The 11,871-nt window shown below is 45.0% G+C and overlaps 1 protein-coding gene across 2 annotated transcripts in view; it reads left to right on the forward strand.

The window, feature by feature from the left end:
* Positions 1–11,797, forward strand: part of Gnal (G protein subunit alpha L) — a 145,210-nt gene extending 133,413 nt beyond the window's left edge. For both annotated transcript variants that reach the window (XM_021150731.3, XM_029471864.2), the window contains 3 exons: positions 3,254–3,384; positions 4,696–4,763; positions 9,521–11,797. In XM_021150731.3, the coding sequence (XP_021006390.1) occupies positions 3,254–3,384; positions 4,696–4,763; positions 9,521–9,667 (346 nt within the window). In that variant the 3' untranslated portion in view covers positions 9,668–11,797. The remainder of the gene's footprint in view (positions 1–3,253; positions 3,385–4,695; positions 4,764–9,520) is intronic.
* Positions 11,798–11,871: the final 74 nt, after the last annotated feature.

Here is an 11,871-nt window from a genome sequence, read left to right on the forward strand (position 1 = left end):
ACAAGCAGATTTCTGGGGCTCTCTGGTCAACCACCCTAGCCAAAATGGCAAACAGTTCGAGGAAGAGACCCTGTCTCAAAACTAAATAAAGTATGCATTGGGAAAATATCTGGACATCAGCCTCTGGCTTCCACGGATTCCCTCACACGCATGTACACACACACATACACACACAAAAACACACTTATAAATCCTGTCTTAATTAGGGTTTTACTGCTGTGAACAGACACCATGACCAAGGCAACTCTTTTTTTTAATTATTTATTTTATGTATATGAATACACTGTATCTGTACAGAAAGTTGTGAGCCATCATGTGGTTGTTGGGAATTGAATTCAGGACCTCTGCTCACTCCGCCCTGCTCTCTCCAGCCCAAAGATGTATTTATTATTGTACACTGTAGCTGTCTTCAGACACACCAGAAGAGGGCATCAGATCTCATTACGGATGGTGGTGAGCCACCATGTGAGTGCTAGGATTTGAACTCAGGACCTTCAGAAGAGCAGACAGTACTCTTAACCACTGAGTCATCTCTCCACCCTCTCAAGGCAACTCTTATAAAGACAGCATTTAATTGGGCCTGGCTTACAGGTTCAGAGGATCAGTCCATTATCATCAAGGTGGGATCACGGCAGCGTCCAGACAGGCATGGTGCAGGAGGACCTGAGAGTTCTACATCTTCATCTGAAGACTGCTAGCAGAATACTGACTTCCAGGCAGCTAGGATGAGGGTCTTATAGCCCACATCCACAGAGACACACCTACTCCAACTGGGCCACACCTCCTAATAGTGCTGGGCTAATAGTCTCCTAATAGCCCTCCCTGGGCTGAGCATATTCAAACCATCACGAATCCTAATCATCAATAAGTCATTCATCCTATCTGATAGACACACTTACCATGGGGAGTATTCGCTGACGGAGCTCTTACAGGTGCTTGGTTAGGATGGTTTCAATCTGTTCTAAAATTCTCAGGTTATATCTGGAATTGAAAATCAGTTTTGTTTGCTGTTTTGACGGAGAGATTACCCAGGCTGGCTCTAACCTCTCGGTCCTCTAGCCTCAGCCTCCTGAGTTACTTGGATTTCAGAAACGTGCCACCATGCCTGGTTGGTTTGTTGGTTTGTTTTAAGAACCCAATTTGGGGTGGAGGATGGAGAGTTGACTCAGAGGTTAAGTGCACTAGATGTTCTTCCAGAGGATGCAGGTTCAATCTCACCATCCACATGGCAGGCAGCTCATAACCATCTGCAACTGTAGTTCCAAGAAATCCAAGGGTACCAGGCACACATGTGATGCGTAGACATACATATAGGCAAAACACCCATTAAAATAATAAAATAAATTATTAAAAAGAAGAACCCAATTTGGAATATTCACTGACAACTAGATGGACTCTCAAAGCCATTATATTTGATATTCCGAGACTCTCAAGGGGGCAGAAGTTATTATGTCAGAAAGGAATGTTCAACACACACTCTACTGCAGATTCATGCATCTAAAAACAAGATTCTCATAAATTATTAAGGGGAAAACACTAAAGAGTAAGGAAAATAAAAGTTGACCTTGAATGATATTTGTATGAGATGGCTCTGTACTGAAGAGCACTAGCTGCTCTTCCAGAGGACTCTGGAAGATTCCCTGGACCTACATGGTGACTAGCAATGATTCCAATCATTGTAACTCCACCCCAGAGGACCTGACGTCCTCTTCTGGCCTCTGCTGGCACCAGGTCATGGTACACTATCATACATGCAGACAAAATGTGCACACACATTAAATAAGTATTCTTATAAAACTTTAAGGTTTGTATTGTTGAATAAATATCTTTCAAGTATTCAACTGCCATCCTCCCTATGGTATCAGAATTAATGGGAAAGGAATAAAGCCAGGAAGTGCCAGGTATGCAGAAGCAGCCTTGGAGTGGTTATCCATGAACATACACAGCAAGCATGCACGTTATGGCAATATGGAAAAAAGATTAAAAGTTCTAAACCGGGCGTGGTGGCGCACGCCTTTAATCCCAGCACTCGGGAGGCAGAGGCAGGCGGATTTCTGAGTTCGAGGCCAGCCTGGTCTACAAAGTGAGCTCCAGGACACCCAGGGCTACACAGAGAAACCCTGTCTCGAAAAAAAAAAAAAAAGTTCTAAGCCCAGTATTCAGGAAGCAGGGCAAGATTACCATAAATTCAATGTTGTAAAACCATGTCAAGGAAAGAGAAGGATGGATCAGGCACAAGGGCTGTAGCTTAGTCAGTAGTAGAGTTTTTGCTTGTGTACAAAGCTCTGGGTCTGATACACAATCACGAAAAAAATTATAATCTTGTTATTATTTATAAATATGCATGAGAATAAAAAAGTCTAGGCATAAAGTTATAAATTTTCTAACAGTGATTATCATTTGATATAGTGCATTTGATTATATGTATTATAACTTAAGCTCATTTGTATAGTATCTACAAAAATAACATAAGTAGAAGATAAAACAGAACCAATGCATCTAAGGTTGCTTCACATTTGTGGTCAGGAGCCAATGGGCTGATCCCTTGGAGCTTGTGAGCGCTAGTGGGATTTCAGAGGGCTTTGTTTATTTGGCAACTAAGTGCCTTTTGGCTAGATTTCAGCTTTCCTAACCTCACCACCTCTGTTCCTAGGCCTCATCCCTTTAGCTTCTCATATAACACATGGGGAGTCCAGTTCTGCCCCTCTTCCCCTGTGCTGAGAGGAGATGAGACAAAGGAAGAGCCACGCTGGCTGCTAGTTAAGCTCCTCCTGATTGGCTAATGGATCATTTGGTACTTTAGCAACATTTTAACTTTTAACATTTTAATACTTTAACCCTGGAGTTTTCTGACGCATAAACCCCCACTTACAGCACAAAAGCCCGAGTGTATTTATTAGGTGCCTAGATCTCCACTTTGTTACCAATAAAGGTATGTCCCCACAGAGGTTCACCCAAAAAGAGTGAACTGATACATTGTAGGGCTTTCTCATTGTTCGCACAGTGTGTGTGAACAATGGTATTTATCAAATGTAGGAGTCAGGTTCCAGAAGACAGCAGCCCACTCTGCCACCACCTTTTTGTTTGCCTGTCTTGCAGAGGTAGGGGTTGGGGGTGAATTCTGAGCCTCAGCTGAGCAAGCACCTGCCTCTAAACCGCATCATTTGATCTTCCCTTTTAAGCTGGCAACATTGTAATCGGTACTTCCACTGGCTAGTACTGTGAAACTGGTGTGGACTTTTGTTCTTTCTAGGTGGTTACGAACCATTTCTATCATCCTATTCTTGAACAAACAAGATATGCTGGCAGAAAAAGTCTTGGCAGGGAAGTCAAAAATCGAAGACTATTTCCCGGAGTATGCTAATTATACTGTCCCTGAAGATGGTAAGATATCAAAAGACAGTCTCACTTACAATTGAAGGGTCCAACTGGTCTTTTCTCATAGTCCTGTACCTGTAAATCAGAGATGTCTGATGAATTGAAGAAATAGCCTCAGATTAAACCCCCCTCTCTGCTGCCCACTCCTAAAGTATTAGAGTACAGTGTGAGTAACTCTGTCCAAAATACTTGGGACCAGAAGTGTTAGGGAGTTTAGAATTTTTTAGATTTTGGAATGTTTCCTTATCTAGGAGATGTGACTCATATTTCATTAAACCCAAAATTCCTTGAATGTTGAAATGTGTTAGTATTCACTTCATATACGTAGCATGAGGGTTTTGACTGGCCTGTGACATGAAGCCAGGTATGAGTTTCCAGTTGTGGTATGATGTCAGTACATGAAAGTTTACCATGTGTGGAATATTTGAGATATTCTGTGTTCAGAATAGGGATCCTTAGTCGATATTCATATATCCTACATGGGATTTTACTTGTAAGTGGTTCAGATTTTGACTTTTCCATTAAAGCTGTGCCACGCAAGGAAGGGCTGTTTGAATGTGTGACTGTGTCATCCTAGGTAAGCTCTCTCATACCACCAGCTGGATCTTTTGTGACCAATCATATCATTCAAACCCCATCTAGTAACCCTGGGTGGTAGCTTCTGTTAATTTCCCCATAGAACAGTGTTGCTCAACCTGTGGGTCATGACCCCTATGAGGGAGTCACATCTCAGATCTCCTACATATCAGATGTTTACATTACAGTTCGTAACAGTAGCAAAATTACAGTCATGAAGTAGTAGCAACAAAAATAATGTTATGGCTGGGGGGCGGGGGTCACCACAACATGAAGAATGGTATTAAAGGGTCACAGCATTAGGAAGATTGAGAGCCACTGCTATAGAACATGAGAAGTGATGGGTCCTGCTCTAGGCCACACAGGTAGAGTTGTGAAGGCAAGACAGACCTCTGTCACCTGGTGTCCTGTCAACCATTCCTATGGCTTGCATGGCCCTTGATGGCAACACTGATGGCGCCCATTGGGTGACCAGTTGTACCAGCCTCCAGAGATGGAGGGCCCAGTGCTAAGGGGAGGAACATACACCAAAGATTCTGTGGCCCACATTCTGCTTGTGCTTTAGTTTTCTGTGTGTGCTGAGCCTCTGGGAGTTTCTAAGAGTGATTTGCGCTGTCATATACATGTATGTTAATGCCATGAATAGACCCATCTCAGTATAGCTGGTTCCTTCTGTGTTGCCACACTTCTGTATCTTTGCTTCCCATCAGCTAAATAAAATTTCATTTTTAATTTTGACAGCAACACCAGATGCGGGAGAAGATCCCAAAGTTACAAGAGCAAAGTTCTTTATCCGGGATCTGTTCTTGGTAAGCGATTTTCTTGCCCTTCTGTTTTCTGCCACTTTATGGTTACCTTGTTCCCTGCCGTTTGCTAATTACCTCTTCATGCTCTCACTGTTTCCCAAAATTGTGAGCCAAAAGAGAAGCAGCTACCCTCCCCTACCCTCTAATTTATATTCTTCTCACCTCTGCCTCTGGGATTACAGGTGCGTGTCAGTAGGCCCTGCGCATTTGTTGTTACTGTTTTGGAACCTACTGTGTGTAGCTGTCCAATTCTGGATAAATGAGAGTCTTTGCTCAGTCAGTGCAGAAATGGTCCACAGCCTTCCCATATGTCTCCCTTTGTCCCCTTACCACCATGACCCTGGGGTGGGTTTCCTTTCCAAAACCCCTATGGTGAGTTAGAAAATAACTACCTGAAGAGACCAGGTTCCATGCCTGGGGTGTGGCTCAGTGAACCTACATTTAACACAGCATGCATAGAGCCCTGAGTTCCAATCATTGTCCCTAGAGAAGAACAAAAGTCTCCCAGGATGAGAAGGACAGAAAGGGAAAGCTACAACTGAATTGGAGATCTGCCAGGTCAAGCAGAGAACCATTTCTCTGTGATTGGACTCTCAGAGCCTTTATTGTGCTAATGCCATTTACAGCCTCACGCATGCTAGGTAAACATTCTACTGCTGTGATACATCCTGATTCTCTTTTTTAATTGGGGGACTGGGTCTCACTAAATTTCCCCATCTCATCTTGAACCTGTGGTCCTTCTTTTTTTTTTTTTTTTGGTTTTTCGAGACAGGGTGTCTCTGTATAGCCCTGGCTGTCCTGGAACTCACTTTGTAGACCAGGCTGGCCTCGAACTCAGAAATCCGCCTGCCTCTGCCTCCCGAGTGCTGGGATTAAAGGTGTGCGCCACCACGCCCGGCTCCTGTGGTCCTTCTAATTTAGCCTGCCAAATAGCTAAGAGAGCCATCCTATGCCATCATATGCAGCTTGGAAATAATTTCAATAAGGGAATATATTTTATAATAGATCAGCAGGTTCTTTTTTTTTTTTTTTTTTTTTTTTGTAATCCTGTAAGATCATAGAATAAAGGCACATTTTAAAAAGTCATAAAATGCTATTATAACATGAACTGAAAGTTAACCATCCAAATGTTGGGCATTTAAAATGAGGATTTAAAAAGATCTATGCCCCCACCAGTGCACACTCCAGCCTTGGACAACCCTTTTCTTCCCTGACCAAGAACAAACCCCAGCTTGGATGCAGTTTGCTAGCCAGGGTCTGTAAGGGTCCAGAGGCCATAACACACATCTCGACTTGGCCTGTGGCAGCCGGAGCCTTGAGTACTTCAGAGTTAAAACTCACAGCTTCAGGGCAGAGACAGCAGGGCAGCCTGCAGAGCTGGGGCTTCAGGGCTTGCTCCATCTGTGCAGAACCTATTCTGGCATGACATAATGACTTTGGCAATTCAGGCCTTGGAGAGGCTAAAGGGAAAATATAGAGGGGGTGGGGAGGATAAAGTGACTGGAGTTTCTTTTCAAGAGAGGAAGAAAGTGAATCCAGCAGGAGAAGGAGTAGATTTGGAAAGAAGTCTCCTGTGAGCGAGAACCACATGCAGAGTACACGCTCTCCTTAGCTGGAGGTTCAGTCATTGAAGTCACTGAGTAAGGACAGCACTGGGCATGGCTCTAAGTCACACAAGCCTCCCCCTCCCACAGGAGAAGGCAGGAGCCTTCCTCCACAGGCAGGAGGAACTTAGGACCAGGCAGCCAGGAACAGGAGAGCCAGTCACCCCCCACAGGGTCCCACTAGTCACTGAAAGCAGTTCAAAATCAGCAGTGAATCTGTCTTTAAGACCAGTTATAGTGGCTAAGAGGTTTATACTGGTGTTCACGTTCTGGGATAACAGGGATGCACCACTATGTTTTGTGGGGTGCTGGGGGTAATCCTCTTTGCATGACAGGCAAGCACTAAGCAAGCAAGTCAACTGAACGACATCTCCAGCCCATTGCTGTGTCTTAGCACCCAGGGTTATAACAGGCTTGTGTCTCTTACACTATGCACCCATGTTCGACACTCATTTGAGAATTCTCTTATCTTGGGCATCCTCTCCTCAAGTCTTATGAGTTGGGCCACAGCCACACAAAACTATCCAGATCTCCATTTTATTTTTTTTTTAAGATTTATTATTATACATAAGTGCACTGTCACTAACTTCAGACACACCAGAAGAGGGCATCAGATCTCATTACGGGTGGTTGTGAGCCACCATGTGGTTGCTGGGATTTGAACTCAGGACCTTCAGAAGAGCAGTCAGTGCTCTTACCCGCTGAGCCATCTCACCAGCCCTCCATTTTATTTTTATTAGTATTTACTGAGACATGATCTTGCCATGTAGCTCTATCTGGCCTGGAACTGGTCGCACAACCTAGGCTGATCTCAGACTTAAAGTTAACTTCCCATGCTTCCTGGGTGCTGGGATTGCAGACAGCACCTGGTAAGGCCTGTCCAATTCGACTGATAAATTCATTTGTGTTGTTTTGTTTTGTTTTGTTTTTTTTTAATGAAAAACAGTGGATGAATCGGGTCCAATGAGAGATCTAGGGCTGTTGGGAGTTTGCAGATTCAGTCTGATAGTGATTCACTCCCTAAATGTTGACCCAAACAGGGATAAGCTAATAAATTATAGAAGAAAATCTGTTTCTATCTCTTCTGTACATACTTGTCCTAGAGATACTGGCCAAATACCCTACCTGGTGCTTTAGGGCCAAAAGATATTTATGTCTATGTCCTTAAGCCTAAAAGTGAAAAACTGGGCCCGGGCTATAACTCAGTGGTAAAATACTCTGCCTACTTTGTAATGCTTGAGGCTCTGGATTTCATTCCCAGCAACACACATACTCACAGGGCAAGTTACCATCTACTCTGACCTCTCTGAGAAGTTTCATAACAGATAAACATTTCCCCAAGATCCTTTCTTTTTTTTTTTTTTTTTTTTTTTTTTTGGTTTTTCGAGACAGGGTTTCTCTGTGTAGCCCTGGCTGTCCTGGAACTCACTTTGTAGACCAGGCTGGCCTTGAACTCAGAAATCCGCCTGCCTCTGCCTCCCGAGTGCTGGGATTAAAGGCGTGCGCCACCACCGCCCGGCCCCAAGATCCTTTCTGTGGTCCTAACAGCTCCCTCCTTCCTGTGTCTCAGGATCCTTTGCAGACAAGATGTTGGACAGGAGGCCCTGGAATCCTTCCCGTGGCCATATGTAGCTAGAAAGCTGGGGGTTTGGGAGCTGCCAAAACCACATCCCATAGACCAGCATCCCACAGACAAGAAACCTAACCAATAGGAATGCTCCCTCACAGCTCTGGATGCTGATGTTGAGAATCAGGTACCAGAGGAGGACCTAATCCTGAGCTGCTTCTCCTGGCTCATGGATGCTGAGGCAACTCTTCTTGGCCCATGGATGGCATCCCCGCTTTGTGTCCCTGTGATCAATATCTGCATGTCTGTCCTGACCTCCTCCCCTGGCAGGAACACCAGTTGTGGGGAACTCAAGCTGAAGCTAATGACTTTATTTAACCATAAATGTCTCTTTAAAGATCTTGTGGGGGGGGGGGGCTGGAGAGATGGCTCAGCGGTTAAGAGCACTGATTGTTCTTCCAGAAGTCTTGAGTTCAAATCCCAGCAACCACATGGTGACTCACAACCACCTGTAATAGGATCTGATGCCCTCTTCTGGTGTGTCTGATGACAGCTACAGTGTACTTATATATAATAAATAAATAAAACTAAAAAGAAAAAAAAAAAAAGATCTTGTTGCCAAAATGAAGGACCATCCTGAGGCAGTGGAGGGTTCAGATCCAACATAAAAGTTTCCAGATGCAATTCAGCTATACCTTCCCTCTAGCCTGTCCCACGTAGCTTCACAGGTGGGTCATGTTTAATCTTGTGCTTCCCACAACTGACAACAAAGAACTTTTCTGCAAGACAGCACACACACACACACACACACACACACATCAGGCAACATACTGCTGGCAACCAAGGTCCCTGTATGGAGAAGGAAGACCTATTACTGGGAAGCCCATCACATGTGGATGCTTAAATAAGTGAGTTGCATGAGGTGGCACAGGCCTGTGGTGAGGCAGGAGGATGGCTATAGCTCTGGAGTTCAAGGTTGGTTTGGACAATACAGCTCAACTGCATCTCTAAATAAATATAAATGAATTAAAACTGAGTTAGAGAGCCGGGCGTGGTGGCGCACGCCTTTAATCCCAGCACTCGGGAGGCAGAGGCAGGCGGATTTCTGAGTTCGAGGCCAGCCTGGTCTACAAAGTGAGTGCCAGGACAGCCAGGGCAACACAGAGAAACCCTGTCTCGAAAAACCAAAAAAAAAAAAAAAAAAAAAAAAAAAACTGAGTTAGAGATCAGCTCCTTCCCCCTATCCCAATGGCAGGCGCTAGTCACAGTAGCAACCCCATAAATGGGCAGAATATATTTCCACTTGCTGAGTTCTGTTCACCAGAGCAACATAGACAGAAGCCGCTTCTGAAAATCTTAGCTTACCTTGCCATCTCCAAAACCTGAACTGCATTTCAGCTCAGACTCAGTGCCTGTGGCAAAGACAAGCATGTCTGTCCGGTTACAGGCTTGCTATCTAGAGAGTTTGTGAAAGCAGCAGCTGGTCAGCCTTAACTCCTCCATGGTCCCTATATGAAGTGTCCCATAAGCTATCCCCCCATTTGATTGCACTGGACCCTGTTATCCTAAATGTAACATTCTTCTTACAGAGGATCAGCACAGCCACGGGTGACGGCAAACATTACTGCTACCCTCACTTCACCTGCGCCGTGGACACCGAGAACATCCGCAGAGTGTTCAACGATTGCCGTGACATCATCCAGAGAATGCATCTCAAGCAGTACGAACTCTTGTGAGGGCTACCTACCCTTCCTCCCCCCCTCCTCCTCCTCCTCACTGCTGCCTCTCCTCCCCCTTGGCCACCCCATGAGGCAGTGTATCTCCCTAGCCTGCGTGTCTGTCCACCCTGAGCCATGGTAGGGCGTAGTGAGTGTCTAGTGTCATCAGGCTGCCGTCTGTCCTGTCCTAGGTATGCCTACATGTGACCACCAAGCCTCTGGCTACCTCTGTTCCCCAAGGTTTGGTTCTGTGACTTTGTTTTCACCGGACTAAACAGCCCCCCCCCCCACCACCACCAATTTGTATCACTGCGAAGCCACCAACTCTCACTTGGGTGACAATGCAGTGGATTTTTTCGGGGTGGGAATCTATTTATTCTTTGATTGAATGGTTGATGGGTCGAATCATCAGAGACAGCTGGGTGAATGGGGGAGTTACATTGTTTTCAAGTTATCAAGCATGATCACAAAACCGTCCAGACAGTGCCATGCACTTGATTTTTTCCCTCTATAAAACGTCAGGCTACCAGGTGTCTGCCCCTTCTGGTCTGCACTGGCCCAAGGCTTAGAATAGATCCAAGTCAGCAACAGAACAAGAGGAACTTTTTCAGCCACAGTTGCATTGGCTGTAAGCCTTGGACATTTGGAGAGCTTCTGGGAGCCTTTTACACTTGGGCAGGAAACCTGCCACATTCACTACTGCAAATGGTGTCCTGTTTATAAACAAGGGGTCCTCTACACCTTTACAATAGCAGAGTCATTCCTATCTTCTTTCTGTTGTTGCTTTACCAGACTGTATAGACCCCAAGACTTAATACTCTTTTCTATGGCTACCCAAGAATCTTCCTTGTAGAGTTCTGTGCCTTGGTGGCGGCCACACCTGTAAGGAAACATGTCCCAACTGTGTCTAGCAGTTTACAGTCCACACTGCCTGCTGCTTCACAGTGGGAAATCGATAGTATCTATTGCTCTTAGGGTATTTTTTATCAGGTTAGTACTTAGGGAAGGCTTGTTGATTTTAGAATCATCCACTTTACCAGCGGTATCACCCTAACAATGAAAACTATCACAGCTACCCGCTTTTACTACCCCAAACCTCAGCTGCTGCAAACACTGGAATGACCCACTTCCAAGGCATAAATTACAACCAGTTCTGTTTTCAGGGTACTAAGGGTCCCCTGCCCGCCCCCAATATGAAATGTTTCTGATGTTCCCTTCAAGTTCTGTAGGCAGGAGCAGGCTAACCATCCCTTCGTTAAGTTCTACACACAGTCCACCAAACAAAAAGCCAGTGGTCAGAGGAACGTACAGTGGTGTCGACGTTGTATATGACTGAGGACAATAAGATGGTGACTTCTGAAGAGGAAATACTACAAAGCTGCTTATTCATTATCTGTCTCTCTATCTGCATTGTTAGGGATGAGCCCAACACCTAGAGCATGCTAGGCAAGCGCTCTACTGCCAGTCATAACTCCAGCCCCCCACAAAAACCTTTAAATATAAAGACAAAATAAATGGTTGTGCCTCACATATGTAAGACCTGCAAATGCAACCTCGAGTTATGGTAGGACACCTAGACACGGCTCACTCTATCTTAAGTCCCAAGGCTTTGGGGGTCATTCTTAGGCTTAAGTTATCTGTAAAGCTGTCCAAAGTTAAGTTTTTAACAGTACAAATAGGGAGGAGTGACAGCCTGCATTGCTCGATCATCTCCTTACTGTTGCTTCAAGTTTATTCCAAAAACTGGCATTGTAGGATGCTCTAAAAACTCATCCTGGCTGAGATGCTCATTCATGAAAGGATACAACACATTCTTCAACTCCTCATCACTGTCTTCTTGTGCCATTCACTACCATGGCACAAAACTTCCATCTGAAGCCAGGCGATGAGGGCACACGCCTTTAATCCCAGCACTTGGGAGGCAGAGGCAGGCGGATCTCTGAGTTCGAGGCCAGCCTGGTCTACAGAGTGAGTTCCAGGACAACTAGGGCTGCACGGAGAAACCCTGTCTCAAACAAAACAAACAAACAAACAAACAAACAAACTTCCGTCTGAACCAACACATGATCTAAGAGTGACTTTCAGTTCTCCTCCACTCTCAAAGCAAACCAAGAAGAAAAACTTGCGTTCACACACACACACACACACACACACACACACACACGTGAGGTTTTTTATACTATGGCTTGCATTACTACTCAGCAGTCCCCTGCTCACTAAAT

Source organism: Mus caroli, unplaced genomic scaffold, assembly GCF_978045245.1.
Source record: "Mus caroli unplaced genomic scaffold, Mus_caroli_1 scaffold_19, whole genome shotgun sequence".
NCBI lineage: Eukaryota > Metazoa > Chordata > Mammalia > Rodentia > Muridae > Mus > Mus caroli.